Source organism: Chelonia mydas, chromosome 2 (genome assembly GCF_015237465.2).
Source record: "Chelonia mydas isolate rCheMyd1 chromosome 2, rCheMyd1.pri.v2, whole genome shotgun sequence".
Taxonomy (NCBI): domain Eukaryota; kingdom Metazoa; phylum Chordata; order Testudines; family Cheloniidae; genus Chelonia; species Chelonia mydas.
In genome coordinates, this window is record NC_057850.1 from 194226097 (window position 1) to 194246755 (window position 20659).

Consider the following 20659-nt stretch of genomic DNA (forward strand, 5'->3'; position numbering starts at 1 on the left):
TATAATCATAGAAAAAGCTCAAGAAATTTGACTAAACTGATCTCCAGTTACTCATGTGTAAATCTGTCACCATACTTTGTTTCTGGATACAGTATGCATTTCCATTTAATCTGTCTGACAGGACTATTCCCGCTCTACAGTCACTCTGCTATAGATAAGATGCCATTAAATTTCGGTGGTTGAGGCAGTGCGTGAAAAGGCAAAATGGCAGAAGCGATGAGCTTATAATGCATTTTCTGAAGAACAAAAACATCCAATCAAATAACATGTCTGCTTTACCTTTGACAACCCTTCCATACACTGGTAACTTTTGAAAGATTGCATTCATAATGAAGTATTTCATGATGTTTTTGAGCATTCGCTAAAGTAGACAAGCAAAATTAGACATGCTAGTAAGAAATATGGAAGGCACAATGTGGATTCTGAAATAGGCTCGTTTCAGTTGCTTCATGCACAAATCAGTTGCCTAAAGTTTCCACTTGCCTTCCAGACTGTCCCTATGTAGGGCTGGAGATCACCCACTGCATCCCAAAGATGCCTATAAAAGGCCCTGGGGAAGAGACTCTGATGCCAAGAGTTAGGGACAGCAATGGAATAGTAACAACTTTCCTACCCCATCCACTTTTGGGAATATGTAGTGCTAGAATCCCATTGGCCATTTCCTGAGGAAGCTCTAGGCCCCCCAGGAGGAAAAAGAGCTGTCAGTACATCAGTAACATGCCTTCACAGCCCTCTGAGAATAGTAGAACCAAACCTCTGAGAACAGGGTTATTTTCTACGTATTTATTTTTTCAGGAGGAAAGGGAAACCATATTGAGAGAAAAGACGGTGTTCACTATGATGAGGGAGTTGGAGGGGAGAAAGCATAGACAAATTCAAAGCCACTGTGGGAAAGGGCAGGGAGGGAAAACTTGGTGTGACAGAGATAATTTTATAGGAAAGTGAAACAATAAGGTTAAACTGAAAAGATAAACTTTAATGTAGAAAAGGATCGATAATGAGTAAGTAAGGGTGATATGAGACTTTTTTAAAAAAAAGATGCAAAAAGAACTGAAAACTTGAGAGAATATCAAATAGTGAGTGAAGTGCTGACCCCTTTTAAGTCAATGGGAGAACTCCCATTGACTTCAGTACGCTCCAGATTTTACCCTTTACGTTCACTTCTTTTCCCAGGCTTTGTCACATGAATTACCTACTTAGATTGTAGGATCTTTCAGGCAGGCACCTGTATATTGTATGAGAGGTTCCAAAGTGTAGTGCATTAATATAGGGTTGCCAACTTTCTACTTGTACAAAACCAAATACCCTTGCCCTGCCCTTCCTCCGAGGGCTCACCCATGTGCTGCCCCTTCTCTGAGACCCTGCTCATGCTCACTCCATCCCCCCTCCCTTTGTCACTCGCTCTCCCCACCCTCACTCGCTCATTTTCACCGGGCTGGCTGAGGGCTGGGGTGTGGGAGGGAATGAGGGCTCCAGCTGGGAGTGCAGGCTCTGGGGTGGGGCCAGAAATGAGGAGTTCAGAGTGTGGGAGGGCGAATCCAGGCTGGGGCAGTGGGTTGGGATGCGAGAGGGGGTGATGGCTCTGACTCAGGGCTCGGGGTGGGGGGAGAAGGATGAGGGGTTCAGAGTATGGGAGGGGGCTCTGGCAGGGGGTTGGGGCGTATGTGTGGGGGGTGAGGGCTCTGGCTAGGAGTGCAGGCTCAGGGGTGAGGATGAGGATTTTGGGATGCAGGAGGGTGCTTCAGGCTGGGGATGAGGGGTTTGGAGGGTGGCAGGAGGGATCAGGTTTGGGGCAGGGGGTTGGCGCCACAGGAGGGGGTGAAGGTGCAGGCTTCAGGAGGCGCTTACTTCAAGCAGCTCCCGGAAGCAGTGGCATGTGCCTCCCCCCCTGCTTCTCCGCAAAGGTGCAGCCAGGCAAGTCTTTGCGCTGCCCTGTCTGCAGGCGCTGCCCCTGTAGCTCCCATTGGCCCATAGTTCTGGGCCAATGGGAGCTGTGGGGGTGGCGCTTGGGGCAGGGTCAGTGTGCAGAGCCCCCTGGCTGCCACTATGCATATGAGCCAGTACAGGGACATGCCAGCTGCTTCCTGCGAGCTGTGCGACGTGGAGGCTAGCAGGGAGCCTGCCAGCCCCACTATGCAGCACAAACTGGACAGTCAACGGCCCAGTCAGCGGTGCTGATCAGAGCTGCCAGGATCCCTTTTCAACTGGGTGTTCCAGTTGAAAACTGGACACCGGTTCACGCTACATTAATACTGTATCTGACAACGGTCTGTGTGCAGTAACAAATAGTGGTACCCCCCCATGAGGTTGGGGTATTGCAATCAGGCAGAGAAAAGCTAGCTTCCCACTCTAGCTCCTGCTGCATATCTTCAGCCTCATTAGAGGGGCTTTAATAGGATCAGGGACAGGAAGGAAATACAGGTAGCAGTTCTTTCCCATTTAATGTCAATGCAGATCTCCAGAGTAGGATTTGGGTCTCATTGTCTTCAATGAGAGTTGTACCTGAGTAAACACTTGAGAGGAAAAAACTGATGACGTTCCATGCACACCTTTCCTGGGCAAAACTTCTATTGACTTCAATGAGAATCTTGTCTGACAAGAGGGATTGCTTGATTCAGATTTGAATAAGGACTTCAGGATTTCCTGTCTCTTGCCCCTCTCCCCCCACCAGTGTGCATGTACAGATGCCCCAGCCTTTATATGTTTTTTTTAATTCAGAGCCCATAATCAGAGGCTTCACATTGCACTAAAGCTAGAAAAACAAAACCACTCTGATCCAAGCCCCAAGATAATCAAAACTGAAAAAAAAAATCCACTTTACTTGTATATGTTGTTCTTTGTTTCCCCACACAGCTAAACAAATGTAAAGATAAACAAAGCAATCTTCAAACAAGCTGTAACTTGTCTTGGTAGAAGAGGAATCGGTCTCATTTTGGAGGTTAGGTGATTTGACCATTAAATTACTGAGCAGCGCAACATATAATTCCTCATGTTAAAAGTTTGGTGATATTCGAAAGAAGTTTCGCATGGAAATATGACATCAGATGTTACCCCCGCTCTGCTGGGGGGAAAAAACAACAACATTGAAATATGAAGCAGTCTCATAGTATCTACAGCAAATTGCTAGCATCAATTTTACTTCAATCAGTTTTTTAATTGTATAATCCCACAGATACAATGATCTAAAGGCAATGTTAGCTCTAATATGTTGACAATGTGTGTGTGAGGTGGGAGTCTTGTTATCTTGATCTCCATTTAGGATTGAAAGTCTGACAACTTCTGAGTAATGCTATACATAGCATGAAATTTTGGCAGTAACAACTGGGAATTTTAAAAATGAAGCTGAGAAGGGGCTTCTGAGGAGTTGGAAACATGAGAGGAAAAGACCTGAGAAAAGTTCTTTCTCCGATTCATTTCAGAACAATTGATTTAATGGTTGTTTAAAATGACATTTCCCCAGCCTGCCCTTCTCTTGCCATTTTTATATATCATTCCATGTGCAGTTTGGTGCCTGTCTATTGCCCCAGAGGTATCTATATTTTAGTGATTATCTTAATATGCAACTCCAGTTATGCAGTTCCCTAATAATTCCTTATTTAGGCAAAACTCATGGATTTTAATATCAATAAAGATTTGATAGGCCCTTTGTTTATACGGGTCTCTTGAAAAACCACCAAGCTAATGGAGTAAGTTGACATTTGTGTCATTTGAACTCAGGGTTCCAAGAAGTCTAGCAATTTCAACCCAAGCATTAAGCAAATGCTCTGGAATGAACCTAAGAGAGAACTTGTCTCCTGCTCTTTCCTTTTTCGCTTGCACTCAACACACACCACAAGCAAAAGTAGATAAGTTCTTTAAATTCCAACCATGTCCTTCCATAAACAAATAGTACTTCTGGTAACTTCAGTATGGACCATTACAGTATCAAGGGATATGAAATGCTCACTGTGTGCAATGGGTGGAAACTTTTTCTCCTCCCCTTTCCACTGAATAAAGTCAATTATTCGTGATATCTTTTCTGGAGACCTTATTTCTAACAAACCCCTCAGAAGCCCTCTCAGCTTCATTTTGGAATTTCCCACTTAATACTGAATGGCCTAGCAGCCAAACTTTCATGATATTTGTAGAATTACTCAGAAGTTGTTAGTCTTTCTACCCTATGTGGAGATCAAGATAAGTTTTTTTCTTTCTCACAGATTGTCAGCGTATCAGGCCTAATATTATCATATGCTCATTAGATCATTGTGTCTATGGGATTATTCAGTTAGAAAAATGGATGGAAGTATAGTATAACTGATGCATTGCCTCCTTGACTTATGGGGCTGCTATTCACTTTAATGGCAGTTTGTTCTGAGTAAAGATTTCAGACCTGGTCCTTATTTTTCAAGGTGCTTTTGGAAAGGGGAAAGGAGCTATATAAAAAAATCTTATTTATTTTTACGATTCCAAATAATAGCCTTTCGGGGAGTTTTCTGAAGACTCACATGGCCATGTTACCCTTCACTGCACAGTATGAAAAGGGGCACAGTATAGTAGGAAAAACCCTCAAACTTGGGGAGAAGAGGAAGAAATGACTCTCCAGAAGAAGGAAAAGATGGGAAATTCCAGAAATCATTGGGGGCTTCTTCCTTCCAAATGCATGCAGTATAGGTGCCTCAGCAACTTTGGGAGGAAAGTGCATGGGGGGGTGTTGGGGGGGAATTGTTTTGTGCAAATTCAGTTCTCTGTGGACCTGGACAGATTTCCATTTGAAAATTTGCTTGTAAATTACTGTTCTTGGACCATCCGTAATTAGCCCTGCACATATGTTAGCTGTCTTGGAGAGGGTAAAATGAAGGCAGGGGAATTAATCAGTGCTGCCATGGCTCTGAGTAGTGATGCTATTGTTTTGTGTGTGGTGAGGGTAGCGTGGCGAGGATGGCTTTTTTTAGATCTGTGGGTCTGACTTGTTTTCTCATGGATCTTTGGTATAAGAGAGAAATTTGCAGTTTTCCCTCCTCCACTCTTATTCCGCTCCCCTTGCCCCATCTTCTGTGTGCTTCCAAGCCTCTCACCCTTGAGAGGAGAATCAGACAGGAACTCACAAGTATAAATTAGCAGGTTTCTTCCCTCCCCCTCCCCCCCTCCGGGTTTTCTTGTTTGGGCCATAAATTGATGAGAAAATAGTATGCGGAGAAGGCAGGAGAATTTCAACACAATTCCACTTGCAGTCTTCCTTCTACTGAAGATATACTGTGTAGATAGAAAATAATTGTTTTTTACCTGTGTTTTCAGTGAACAGTCTTGAGCAATAAATTCAGGTAACTAACCAGTTCTGAACTATTTTGACTTGTTATGGAAGTACTGCATGTGGATATACGAGAAGAGGATCAGATATTCATGGTTATATTCATTTTGCTGAATGGCAAGAATGGCTACATAAATTATTAAATAAATGTACATATGCTGCTTAGCATTGAGGGGGTTTTGGTTAGTTATTAGAATAACATATAAATCTCTGCTCCTTTAAATGCAGTGATTTGAAAAATGAGGAATCCTGCCATATAAAGGTACAGCTTTCAGAATGGTTATAATAAATCTCTTAATCTCCCTGAGCACTTATTGTCCTCTAGATTGTTCACAGGCATTTATCCACATGGCATTCATGTCCAATCTGTATTTAAATCCAGGCATGAATGTCTGAGAGTTGAGCTATCCATTTTCATGCACTCCTAGTGGGGGCTCCACCATAACAACTCTGGATGAAAAGAAAAAAACCCTAAACTCTGCCACATTTGGCTTCCATTTCAGCTTTAGCAGAGTACAGTTCAACCTCTGCTTGTCCTTGGTGATTACAGCATTAAAGAAAGCAATTATGTGGAAGAAAAACAGGCACTGTCCACAAAAAGTTTACATAGAGCAGATGGACAGACATTAGGCTACAGAACTTTGAATTTAATGTGTTGCACAGTATGATGGGTCTGATTTGGGCCTGATAGCCATTTGAAACTGCTGTATAAGACTTCAGCACTTCTTTATATTCTGTACCAAAACTGTGGTACTTATCCTCAGTTGCTAAAAATGGGCATAACTCAGTCTGTTCCTTTATGGAAGCAGTAACTCACTGAAGGGTGTATGCTCACCAGACAGTTAGTGCACATTAGGATGACGTGTTTAACTTGTGCCACCTATTTTTGTAATACAATTTTTAAGTCTGTACCCTTTGATTATATTGTAATTAGAAAGAGAAACATAAAGCCTGGGAGTCCAACTGCACACTTTAGAGGCAACTATCTCTTGAACATCCAATATTTCCTATTCTGTTGATATAAGAAAGTATCTAAATTTTGGCAACACCATTGCCATAAAAATAAATTAAGGAACATGTATGTAACAGCTGTAAGGAGAGTTCTCAGTTGTTTACCATACATATATAATGTTCTTTGACTGTAAACTGGCCCTCTCTATATATAATTTGTATATAATGGACACTATTAATGAACTGATTTGCTTCTGAATAATTGATTAGTTGTGTTGATATTCAGTCAAATCCTCTTTGCTAAACTCTGGACCTCAGTTTCTAACCAAATATTCTCTTCATTCTCCTCCGCCCCCCACCACCTAGTCCCAAACTCCAAATTCCCCTCACCTTCACTGCAGCTGCAGGAAGTTCTCTGTTAATTCAGCCATACCTATATTAATTCAATCTACTTTCCCTAGATAACTTCAAATACAATGGTGACCCTCAAAAGTTTATTGCCAGTATACTTAAGATAAACAAACAGCCCTCAGTACCTGTGGTATTCTTTCCTCTTTCCCTACTCTTAGGCCTTGTCTACACTACACAGTTTTGTCAACAAAATTCAGCTTTTGGCAGAAGAGTGGTGCACACACTGAAATGCTCCTCCCACCAATGTAACTCTCCTGTTATGCCAACAAATTCAAACACGGGCTATAGGCAGGAACATTTTCTCACTACAATTAAAGCATAAGTAGTAAGCATTACAGGAGTCATTCAAGGTGGCAAGTAAACATTGCCTGGTTGAATGCATCACATAAAGACACATTACTGAGACTCATTGTCAAAATGCTCCTTCAAAGCCTCTCTGATTCAAATAGACTCTGAGCCCCCCTAATTGCCCTGGTATCTGGCTGCTCAAAATCAGCAGCCAGTTGGTCCACCTCAGTGCTCCACCCTTGGGGAAAATTTTCCCTCTTTGTTTTGCAAATATTATGCAGAGCACAGCAGGCTGCTATGACCATTGGAATATTTTCCTCATTGAGGTCTAATCTGACAAATAGACAGTGTCAGCAACCTTTTAATCTGCCAAAGGTACATTCAACGGTCATTCAGCACTTGCTGAGCCTGTTGTTGAAGCGCTCCTTGCTGCTGTTTAGGTTCCTGATGCAAGGCTTCATGAGCCCCCAAAGAAAGGGGTAGGCAGGGTCTCCCAGGATCACTATGACATTTGCACATCCCCCTTTGGAATCTTCTAGTCTGGAAAGAAATTCCCAGCATGCAGCTTTCTATACAATTCAATGTTCCTAAATATCTGTGCATCGTGAACTTTCCCTGACCAGCCTGCATTGATGTCAGTGAAATGGTCCCAATGATCCACCAGCGCCTACAAGACCATGGAGAAGTAGACCTTTTAGTTGATGTATTCGGTCACAAGATGGTCTTGGGGCAAAATTCGGATATGCGTTCCATCTATCGCCCCACCGAAGTTAGGGAATCCCATTGCCCCAAAGCCATCAAGTATTTCCTGCACATTACCCAGAGCCACAGTCCTTCATAGCAGGAGGTGATTAATGGCCCTGCACACTTGCATCATCGCAACCCCATGGTGGACTTTCCAACTCCAAACTGATTCATGACTGACCAGTAGCAGTCTGGATGTGCCAGCATCCACACAGCAATCACCACTTACTTTTCCACTGTGAAGGCAGCTCTCATACTGATGTCTTTGCACTCCAAGGCAGGGGCAAGCTCTTCACACTATTCCAGGAACGTAGCTTTGTACATTTGAAAGTTCTGCAGCCAATGCTCATCATCCTCTACGTTCAATACAATGCGATCCCTTCACTAAGTGCTTATTTCCCGAGCTCGGTACTGATAGTCCACCACGTGCAGCTGTTCCATGAATGCCAGCAGCAATCTTGAATTGTTTCTTTTGATTGCACACAACAAGGCAAATACCACAGATTCATTTTCTGTTTTGCAGCTCATGAAATATTGCAGGACTAGTTGTGTTGTGTTCATAATACTTCTCACCAGACTGGTCAGTAGTGCAGGATCTATGCTTTCAGACAGAGATGGTGGGCACACAGTTTACAGGGGATGTGCAAAAACAGTGCAAAAGGGAAGTCAGAAGCCCATGAATGATGGGATGGAAAGAACTGCATCATGGGTTGTTGAGCATGCCCCCATGATGCACTGCGATCCATTCCCAGATCTCCCAGTGGCAGAGTGTGGCAAGTTGCACAGCGGAATAGCGCGCTCCCACTCTCTCTGTCAATGTAAGAGCACCAACTACGGATGCACTACAGCGACACAAGGAGCATTGTTTGGATGTGCACAACCGTTATAATTAAAGCAGCTTATGACCATTGACGTAACTTAAATTGACTTAACTCCGTAGTGTAGACATGGCCTTAGGATATGTTTACACTACAGCTTAGGTCAGCATAACTTATGTCGCTGGGGGGGTGTGTGAATAAATTACCCCCTTGCGCAATGTAAGTTACAATGATCTAAGTGCCAGTATGAAGCTTCTCCTGCTGACTTAGCTACTGCTGCTTACAGGGGCTGGAGTAGTTAAGCTGATGGGAGAGCTCTCTCCTGTCAGCTTAGAGTGGGTACGTTAGCAAGCTTACAGCATATTCATGTTATCTAACTTCAAATACTTATTTCACTACCTCAGGTAACTGGTAAGATTTTTAAGGGTTTCTTTTGTAAATGTATTTAATCTGAAATATTACATTTGAAAATATTCCTACTCGTGTGTAAAGGATATTGGTGAGCTGTACAACAAAGACCTTGTTACCAATGGGTACTTTTAAAAAAAAAATTACAGGGCTTTGTCTCATGCATAACTCTTAGTAGAAATCAAATTGTTAATAAAAATGTGATGCTTTTGTAAATATTGACATGTCCTGCCAGGATCCTTTTTAATGTTGAAAAAGTCTGGCTCAGATCATGATAGTATGATCAATCTTTCAGAGAGTTTATATACTGATGGACATTAGGAAGAAAATTGAATAAAGCCCAAGTTCTGCAACGTGCTGCTCAGCTTTCATTAGCATTAGTGGGGGCAGGCCAGATGATGGAGGGGAGGGAAGAGGCCTGGCAAGAGGCAGCCCCATACCGTAACATTCCCTACCGCCATAAACCCTCCAGGGGCTAAGATTACGAAACTTGCTTAAAGCCTTCTTCTAGTCTTTGTCAGAATCAACACTAACTGGTGAATAGGAATAAGCTTGCAAACTTGTTCTCACTAGGGTGCAAAGCTCTGGCCAACAGCTAATTGTGGTTCTGAATCATAAATGTGAAAGAACATGGCTTAGCTTGTCTCCAGTTTGAGCAAATATTTATATAGGAGTGGACTGCATTTATATAGCTAGGAAAGTATTACTTAAGATCACAATTTTTATGAGATATTTGTATATTGCCTTTGTGCAACATCATATATCTGTACAACAGCTTTTAAGTGAATTTCATCATGTTCAAAGGTAAAATGAAGATATAGTTCTGGAAAACTATTCATACATTAAATTTAATCTGAATTAGGACTCTTCCAAACCTCACCATCTAAATATTTTCTTTAATAAATTAACATTCTATGTTTCTTTTATCCAAAAGCAATGAGATTGGGTTTTTTTGGTCTCACACAGTTATGTTTACTGCAAATTGCCCCGCAGAGTGAAAATATTTCTTAGCAGTTATATTCCATTAGCCATAAAAATACCAAAATAAGTCTTGGACGTACATCTGTTTGAAAATGCATTTAATTGGTAATTCAGAATAGTTTATCTGAGGGAAGAGTGTTAACATTCCTTGGGATGGCATTTATTTTACGTTCATGACTGATGACTATGGGCAGTTGTTATCCTCATGATGTCTGAGGGAGCTGCAATCCAGATCTTCCCTCATCCTGTGTGTACTGTTGCCACCATAATCTCTCTTTTTGCAAGCTGCAGAGTAATGGGAACCAAAAATGTTATATAGACTCTGACGTTCCCGTGGTGTTACCTGGAACAGTGATCTGCTAGGTCACCCTAATCCTTGACTCTGGGAGCCAGCCTTACCCTGCTCTACTGTGAGAACCCCCACTCCTGGACTGTTCGCGCTCAACCTCTGGCACGTAAGCTGGTCCTTAGATTGTGCAACCCAATGACACTAGTCAATATCTCCAGTCCCAGACACAACCCCAGGAACCTTCTTCTTGCAGTGTCCAGTTATGCGTGCTGGACGCTGCAAGTTTATGAGTTCATCAATGTAACAAAGAAATTAATATGCACCAGGCTTGTTATTCCAAGGGGAGTCTCTGACATGCTTCAAACCAAACACACTGCTTCAGGTAGAATAAACAAACAAATTTATTAACTACAAAGATAGATTTTAAGTGATATCAAGTGATAGGCATTAATGATACACATATATGGATAGAAAAATGACTTTCAGCAGATTATAAACCTTCCCCGATACCTTACAAGGCATGCTTTATATGTAAGATCATGATTATATGAAAATGAGGAATATGGGGGTTACAGTACGTTCCCCCAAGGTATAGAATGTTACATAGACCCATCTACTTAAGGAGTGAAAACAGTTTGAGAAGCTCACTTCTGACTCTTAAGGAAAGTTATGGGCAGAAAGAACTCAAGTTTCTGTTTGTCATTTACGGCTTCAAATTGTCATTATTTGGTGTACTAGCTTCCTTTGTTATTCCAGCATCTAATACCTATACCTAAGTGAGGAATCTGTCCTGCTTATAACTATTGGCCCCTCACATTTCAGTAGTCCACCTGTGTGAAATCTGTCATATGAGTAGTTTTTATATGTTTCAACTGACCTCAAACTATTTGTGAATTTGCTATGAATTCACTGAATACTTTCAGTGATTTTTTTTGGGGGGGGGGGGGGGGATTCACAAGGGGACTTTGGAACATTCACAAAATGGCTGGTGGTGATGGCTGTGCCAGTGCCCGCTTTAAAACTTTTAGCCCTCTGGTTAGAGCACTCTCCTAGGATGTGGGAGACCTGGATTAAATTCTCCCCCTCCAGCTGATATGGAACAGAGATTTGAACTTTGGTCCATACTCCCTTCCTAACCACTGGGCTATGGGGTATTCTTGGGCAGGTCTTTCTCAATCTTTCCTGTTGAAGCTATTCTGCTTTGTATAAATAATGTAACACAGGGCCGGTAAGAAGTACTCCAGTTCCTGCTTCACTAATATAATAATTTATACAAAATGGAACAGCTTCAGCAAGAGAGATTGAGACCTGTCCCAGCATATTCTGTAGCCCATTGATTAGGGCATTCTCTTGGGAGGTGGGAGAACCAAGTTACAAATCCCTATGTCCTATCAGGCAGCAGAGAGAACTGAACCCAGGTCACCCCCATTCTGGGTGACTGCCCTGACCATTGGGCTAAAATTTGTAAAGGCGGCACCACCTTCCTCTGTTTTGTTGTGTGTAACTAGCTCTTCAAAAGTGCCTGGTGGTGGGGGTGGGGAAATGTTTCAGGTTGAATGAAATGTTTTGTTCAACCTGAAATGGATTTTTTTTTTATTTGCCAAAAACTCTGGAAAAAAATTAGATTTGGTTCAACAACCCAAACTGAATCTTTCCCCCCTATTTTTTGGAACTGCCCATGAACTGAAATATCGGTTATTCACCCAGCTCTGTACAATAGCGCCTGTCTGGCTTTCTTGGTATTTCTACTGTAGTCATCACTAGAATTGCTGCACCTATTAACTTGATATATCATCAAGGCATTTGATTATGAATGTTGGAAACAATGTGGCTTATTGATGGGAAAGCGCCATACTAGTTGGTACACTGTCACATCCGGTTTCTAAGCTGGACAATTCTCTGATAGGCTTGCATGACTTTTAGTGGTGATAATTATAGTGCTTACATGATTTTTCATCCATAAGTGGGCAAGTATTAATATACTTGTTTGACAGATAGGGGCATAGAAAATGAAGCATAAAGAAATTAAATGACTTGCCCAAGGTCTCACAATGAGTCAATGGCAGCCAGGAATAGATTGCCAATCTCCTGATCGCCATTGCAATGCCCGATCACTGCTTGCCTCCCTTTTTGACAGATGTAGTCTAGATCCAACAGGTTTCCCCTGTATCCATCTCTTTAGCTCCCTCTTCACAGCTTACTTTCTTAACCACTGCCAGAATAGCAGTAGAAAGATAATAACTATTACTAGTTATTGTTTGTTTTTTATTTGTACACCAATACAGGGAGCATGATTTGGATGTATTTTCATTTAATCATTAATATTACCAAGATTAATCTAACACATGCTATTTGTACTCTGCTCACTGTTTTAACTAACGTGGTGAGTATCCAAAGACGTACCTTCCTTGTTTCAGTTCTATGTATGTATATCTGTATCTATATCCAGAAGCTGTATTTATATATCTGAATACTTGGAAAGCTTGATGCAAAAAATTACATATAGTGACCGTCAGTTTGAAGGACTATTTTTCTCCATCTCTTAAAGTATCTGAGTATGTCTGATTGCCTATCAAGGAGTAACTGGTAGGGCTGGGTATTGCACACTGGTGCAGTGACAGTTTTAGGGACAGGTTTTTGAGCGAAAGGATGCTGAATACTTTGCAGAGTCAGGCCCATAGGTATACTTTGGAGCTTTATTCAACCCCACCACAGTCAACAATTGCAATCCTGTTGAACGGCCATGCTGTATCTTTCATTCTATCTACAGATTCTTGATTAGGGGTCAAACAAATGTGAGATATTAATCTTATTAAAAAATCAGACCTCAACCATTTAGGCTGTAGGTTTTTCACGTATCATTAAAATTTCCTCCATCAAGAGCAGGGAGTGTTGGTTCGTTGTATATTGCTTTAAACCTTGTGAACTCTTAGTATAGCTACTATCAGCCAACTGGGCTTACTGTCCTGTCCCAAAGAGAGCTATATTTATAGTGGCGTATTAATAACATACTAAATACAGTTATTACTTCTAGTGTGATAGGAACAAACAAGTTCTCTGCACTGTCTAATCAGAGTAAGATATAGTCCCTGCTCTGAAGAATTTACAGTCCCTGCAAACAATTATGCACATGCTTAACTTTAAGCTTGTGAATAGTCCTTTTAAAGTAACTGAAGATAATGGGATTGCTCACACGTTTAAAGTCAAGCTTGTGAGTGTTAACAGGTCTGGAACCTAAAAAGTCAAGAGGAGTGTGAAAAAAGTATATTCATACTGGTGATAGTTGTGAAGGTATATTTATGCAGAAGATGACAGAAGTACACTTTCTATATACACATTGCCACGACAGGCCCAGATTTTTCATATATATATTTTTTTACTTTTTAAAGTTATTTCTTAGAGTTGAGTAAGATTTGATGTAAAAATATATTTGCTCTATCAAGAATCTGGTTGTGGGGTTAATTAAAATTACAACTTTAAAGTCAGTTCTGGTGAACTGGAGGACTTGAATCTTACATGCCTGCACAAGCATCTCTAAGATGTGTTATCTGTTTTTCCACTTCCTGCACCAAAACATTAGGTTTTTTATAACTTTATTTTTCAAACAATTTTATCCCCAAACTTTGCCATTGCCATAATTTCTGTGAGACTTATTCAAAGTTAGAGGTTTTTGTTTTGTTATATGTGTGCAGAAAATATGGTGGGTTTTTAATCTGAAAAATACATCATTTTCATCCTCGGAGAACACCAACCCCCACTTTTCTCCCCCTCCACGCCCCAAAAAAACCAAAAAACTTCTGGGCTGCCTCTCTAACTTTTTTTATATAATTTCATAGAACTGGAATGGAAACTTCAGCTAAAACAGTAATTTTTAAATTACTAGCAGGTGAAAGTGGAGGCTGTTAGTTGAAACTGTTGCTCAGCTTTTACCAGGCAAATGCTATAATTATTTGAAGTGTATTCACACTTTTTTAAAAAAATATGTATGTTTGTATAAATATTTGTCAACTATTCAGCTGTTGTAAATTGCTGAAGCTCCACTGACTTTTTGTAATGGAGCTACACTGACCTATATACTAGCCAAGAATCTGTCCCTGTAAATATAATGTGTGAAATGTGACTAGTATGGTGTTTTTGTACTTGTTTACATCTTTGTGCCTCTCCTGCCTAATCATGATGGATTTACTAAAACATCTGTAGTTACTATTAATATCAATACTTCAGTGTACTTATTTCTATTTTTGAAAACTGTTTGGAACAAAGCTCATTCTTGTATGCTTCCTTTTGTGTTTAATTTCACAGCACCATTTTGTTAGTTATTGTATATAATAAATCTTTCCAAAAATATTTGTATTTTCTTCATGGTCGCCCTGAATTTTATAATGAATTACTAACACCTACAAAGAAACCTAATACTAAATCTTTACTCTCCTAAATGTGTTTCTTCTATATATGTGTCCATAAAACCTATGAAGGTGTGCCTGAAAATATTTTTGGCAACAGCTTTTCAAACTTTTTTTTTAAAGTTCGTTTATGTATTCTTAAAACCTTTCAAATCTCTTCCTCTTCCATTTAAGTTATATTTAACCTGGATGTTAGCTTTTCAAAAGCAAGAAACATTTACGTACCCTGAAAATTCAACTCTGTGTATATTTATACATAGGTTAGAAATATGAATGTATTTTATTTGCTCTTGCCCTGAAAAATCATGCAACATGCCCAGTCCTAGAGCAGAGGCTTCTTTCTGGTAGGAATTTTTGTTAGCTGATTAGGAATAGTATTTCAGATATTTTGCGACCTGTGTGTGTGTGTGTGTTGTCAGGGATTACTGCTGTTGGGCAAGTTCTATCTGTGCAGATGGAAAAGGGGAATTTCTGGTTGACTTCAGGTTCGTGTCCTATCAGGCAGGAACGGTCCTCAATTGATAGTTGGAAAAATGACAGAAAAAGCAGCCTCTGTAGTTCACTGAAAATTTGTGATGTTGCTGTTTCTGAATTATTGTGTTTGGAACAACAGTGGTAGGAGTCAGAACACCTGACCTTTTTAAAAAGCAGACTAAGACCTACATTTCTTTTTCTTTTATCTGATGGGATGGCCAGGCATTTAGCATATAGTGGTGCCAGTGAGTCTTTTTTCTGAAGGGGGTATCCACACAAAAAAAAATGTTGTAAATAGTTTCACAGCATCAATGAAAACTCAAAGGGACAAAAGGAGCAAAGGAAAGAGATACTGTAGGAGCTGGCTGATCATTTCAAAATGCAAATGCTCCTTTTGTGTGTCTGTTTCCTTCTCTAAGGAGAACCCTCTTTCAACAGCCTCTCTGAATCCATAACCACAGAAATAGACTTTCATTGTTTGTTTTATTTAGCCAAAATTCACATAATGCTTTTCTAGAAAAGCTGAAAGGCTGTCTGTTGCCATTGCAAGATGTTACCTGATGTTTTCCATTCTCATTTACTAGGTTACTTTAATCAATACCTTTTCCATTTAAATTATATTAAGAGGCAATTTAAAAGTTTAATCAAAGTCTGCAGCAATTGTTAATGATTATATATGCTGAATTAGATCTTGGTGCATCAAAGTGTGAATTGATTCATGAGTGAGGCACAAAGCGATAGGAAATGAAGTGAATCAAGTCTTTTCTCAGCTCTGTAAGGAGGTTTGCAAGTGAGGTATTGATCTATTTGCCTTTGTGCTTCACTGCTTGGCCAGTCAATTATTTACAGATCACTGAGACAGTGAACTTCCTTGATCAGTTGAATGGGGAAAGTTGAATCTGATGTACTTGGTATTTTGCTTTGGGCAACTTAAGGAACTAATAGTAGTTCACTGCTTTGAAAAATCATGCTATGAAAATGTAAAAGGATGTAACAAGTCCATTTTCTAAATAAGAGCTTTGAAAGGTTGTCTTGAGCACACACATGCATGTAGACTTTTTGCATGTTGATCTACAGCAAGCAACATACACGCTTAGAGGTATAATGTAACGCTTAAAGCGTGTTTATACTCTGAAAAGTGTATGTATAATGGCATCACAGGTTTCTGTTTTCCATTATGGGGTTCTATATTACACAAACAGCTGGATTTTCACTCAATCATTTTCAACTGCCTTTACCATTCTCATTGGATAGGACCAACCATGGAACAGCCAATGTAACTGTGGATGTAAAAACCCACATTTGAGAAAGCAAACATATAGGCAGGAAATTCTGTTCTCATTCAGTGACTTACAAATTAAAATCACCATTTTAGAAGATGAAAGGTTATTTGTTTAAATGTCAGCACTGCAGAATGAATTGGGGACCTGAAAATGAAACTGTTAAATTATTATCATGAATAATTTACATCATGATGGTCCAAAGGTCTAAGTCAGGATTGGGGTCCTATTGTACCCCATGCTGAACAAGCACAGATGAAGAGACTACCTCTCCACCAGTAATAAAAGTTCTACACTTAGAACTTATTAACTATTTTGTTGATTAACAATAAAAGGCAGAATAGAATGCAGCTCGCTCTTCTATCGCTATATTAGCTATGTCAACAGCAGGAAAGTTTGTTTTCTCAGTAAACTAAGCTGATATTACACCAAGACAAATGGGGAACAGATATGTTGAGCAAGAAAGAACTAACAGATGTAATCACTTTTCTAGCCATAGCCACCACTTTAAAGTTAGCAAACAGCAACCTGAAGACACATTTTTAAAAGATGACTATGTAGAGTTTTGTATTAAACGTAAACTTGCTGTCATGCATTCCTAGCCTGAGCTGAATTTCTGGGGGATTCACAGATGCATTGTATTAAGTTACCAGCCATGCTAGATTGAAATGAGAGTCAAGTCTAGCTGCTAGTTGACAGGTGGAGTGCTTAGCATTTCTGTTTTATAGTCCTATCATTTAGTAGGATCAAAACAAGTTTGACAGTCTGAAACTTAGTACTTTGTCTTGAGGATAAAACAATCTATTTTCAGTTCTCATAAAACCATCTAATCCATGACTAAAAGAAAAGATGTCAGGAATTTGTGCAGAGTATAGAGGGCAGAAGTGAATAAAAACATAGAAACTATATCATTGAACTTAAATGTGCTTAAGTATTTGACTAATACTTAACAATTTAAATCAAAATCAGAATAAGACTAACTGAATTTGCTCTGATGCTTATAGCAATCTTATAGAGAAGGGTAGATACATTTCTATAGTAAAGGGGAACTATGTAACAGGGCTCTCTGGGCTCCATTTTAGCTTTACAGAGCTGAAATTATAAGCCTCCCAGGGAGGGAGTCTTGGATGCCCAATGTATTAATGCTTTCTGGATAGCGTTGCTGTCAACTACAAAGGGATCTGATGACTGCAGTCTTTGCCAGAGGAGATTTTCTTATTTCACCAAAGATCTCTCATCAGCCATGCTCTATCTTGGCTGGGCCAAGTAAATCCACATACCCTGCACCCTTCCATAAAGGTCTGCTTTGGGTTATCTTATTAAGAGGTGGGGAACACTTTTGAGAGTCTGATGATGATGCCTGTCTACCAAAAACTGAAAAGGAGGGTGACATAGGAATGAATATTTGGATTACAATAATATACAGTAAAGTACCATATCTCATGTTAACCATGGCAATGATTTATCTTAGAACAGCTGCTGCAAGGTTTGTGGGGCTTGAGGCATGATCCAATAGGATAACCTCTTTTTCTATAGTCCTATTTTAAGTAGGAATGAGACCTGTAAGGAGATTAGTTTGTGTCTCACACACCCATGCCCCCTTTAGGACAGTTCTGTACACTCATACTGTACTTTCAAGATGGCTGCTTTTTTCTAAACTATCTCCCTCTCATTTGTAATACTACCAGATATTCATTCCTAGATGCCTTTTTAATTCAGGATGCATAAAAACCCCCAAAACAAGAACACCCTGCTTAAAAAGTAGAGTGTATGATTGTACTAAACCACAATGATGTCTTTGTTATGCTGCCATATGCATATTAATACATTTGGGTTCTATGTTCTCAAAACATATGTATTGGAGAGCTTTATTTTTGTGTATTTAACAGAATTGTAAATATCAACATTCCCAGAGCAACACTTGCTTAAAAGAAAAACACACAGAAATTCCTTTTTTGAGTTAACGCTTTTTCTTAATATTAAAACAGTTATCTTCATACATTTCCAGATTATTTCTTAACCTGTTAGAGCAACAGCTCATAATGATCTATGTATGCTATATTGCAGAGCAAGAAGTAGATTGAATAATTGAGCTTCAGCATCTGATTTTTGGTAGGTAAGAGGATGTTTCCTGATGAACTGGCTTGCCTGGTTTGTTTTTTATAATAAGATTTCAATGATGAACTCCACATGAGGTCAAGTCTTGATGATACAGCGGCATATAGTGGGGGCAAAAGATCTATCTTGCTTTAAGATTAAACTCGATAAGTTTATGGAGGAGATGGTATGATGGGATAACATGGCTTTGGTAATTAAATATTCATGGTAAATAGGCCCAATGGCCTGTGATGGGTTTTAGATGGGGTAAGATCCAAGTTACCTGGGAAAGAATTTTCTGTAGTATCTGGCTGATGAATCTTGCCCATATGCTCAGGGTTTAGCTGATCGCCATATTTGGGGTCGGGAAGGAATTTTCCTCCAGGGCAGATTGGAAGGCCCTGGAGGTTTTTCGCCTTCCTCTGTAGCATGGGGCACGGGTCACTTGCTGGAGGATTCTCTGCTCCTTGAGGTCTTTAAACTACAATTTGAGGACTTCAACAGCACAGATATAGGTGTGAGGTTTTTTTGTAGGAGTGGTGGGTGAAATTCTGTGGCCTGCGTTGTGCAGGAGGTCAGACTAGATGATCATAATGGTCCCTTCTGACCTAAATATCTATGAATCTATGAATCTATATAAGAAATCATCCAATATTTTTTCGACATGGAATGTTGCACAAGTTTGCTAGGATATCACTGCTCCATGTGTTTGAAGTTTTCTATATTGTTCTTTTCATTGCTGAACCATATAGAATAAGACATAGATATATGTCTTGAAAGCTGCCAAATAGATGATAAATTCTTATGTTGCGTGAAAACACATACTAATTTTTGTATGAAATTCATTGTTGGGGTGAAGAGCACCAAGAAGTTGTTAAAGAAATCAATATGAAATCTTAAGAGTTGTACAGGGTGTTTGCAGTTTCCTGTTAGCTTTACTATAGATATATAATGCTGTTTGCATACTGGAAAGTCACAAACATCCACTTGGATTTTCTTAACTAAAGTTCTTTCTTACTAAACATAGATTTACACAGGCTTGAAATCTATATTACCAATCTCTATTTTTAGCTTCATCTCCAGCTTTAATGAAATATAAGTGCAAGACTAAGCAATTGATACCATACTGTAACATATTTTTGTTTACAACACACATTAAACCTCTTACATGGTTTCCTATCTTTTTGTGGGGGAAACTTTTTGTTGGAAAGTAATGTCCATTACAGCATTGAAGTGTATGAGGTCCAACACCTGCAGTAGGTCATGGAGTATTGCCCAGCACTGAAAAACTATCCTCAAATCTCGGAAGGGCAATGATTGCAAGATTTTTTAGGGCAAGAGCATGTAGAATACATGGTCTCTTTATAAGTTTCACGCACAGATGGTGCTTGCAAAGTTTTTAAGGGAAGATTTTTTTTGTGAAAGGAAAGGGTGCTGATCTCACGCCTCCATTTCCCAAGGAAATACTTTTTCTGGACCTTATGGCCATTAAGACACACAAGCCCAATCATTCAAACCTGGGAACAGCCATCCCTGGGATCATTCATTGTTGATTGACCAGCCTGGAGTTTCCTCAGACCTGGCCAACCAAATTTGAGATGGAAGGGAAAAGGGCTATCAGGACATCTCCTAAGACAAAGAAGGTGTTAGAATATACCATTAAGAGACTCTCTGGGGAGCAAGCAGTTTGTTTTCCCAGGAAACATCTCTGTAGTCCACAAAGTCTATTGTGAATATGATAATTAGGAGAAGCATTTGCTATGGGTCAAAAGGGGCAGTTGCTTCCCAACCTTGATTTTGCTTTTCCCCACCTCCAACTCTTCAGAGTTTGATCCATTTAAGTCTTCCACTTCTTGCACCCGTCATGCTGAATTTGGAGGTGGTCATTAGGAAAGCAAACGTTCCCTCCCCACCTTCAAATGTTTCTCAAATAATGTCCCTGATGGGACAAAATGAAATACTCTTTAGCATATATCTGGGGGGCTGGAATACCCTCACAAACTAAACTGGGTGCTGACAGTTGGCTGACCAAGGAGGTCATACTAGAATTTACCTTACGTGCCATCTTTTTTGTAACTTCAGGTGAAATAGTCTGTCTGAATTTAACTTTCAGCAAAGTGTAAAAATTACACATAAGGGAATACTTTTTATGTTTTTAAAACCTTTTCTCTCCAATGTTATATATAACTGCTGTGTGTTTGGAAAGACTCGCCCAGTTTTTTGATCTC

The 20659-nt window shown here is 39.9% G+C and overlaps 1 protein-coding gene across 3 annotated transcripts in view; it reads left to right on the top strand.

Annotated features, from left to right (window-relative positions):
* ZNF385D (zinc finger protein 385D) overlaps positions 1-20659 on the top strand; it is a 602760-nt gene that overhangs the window by 145956 nt on the left and 436145 nt on the right. For 2 of the 3 annotated variants that reach the window (XM_043540932.1, XM_043540934.1), the window contains exon 3: positions 7656-7658. The exons of the other annotated variant lie outside the window; for it this stretch is intronic. In XM_043540932.1, the coding sequence (XP_043396867.1) occupies positions 7656-7658 (3 nt within the window). The remainder of the gene's footprint in view (positions 1-7655; positions 7659-20659) is intronic. 3 annotated transcript variants of the gene reach the window in all.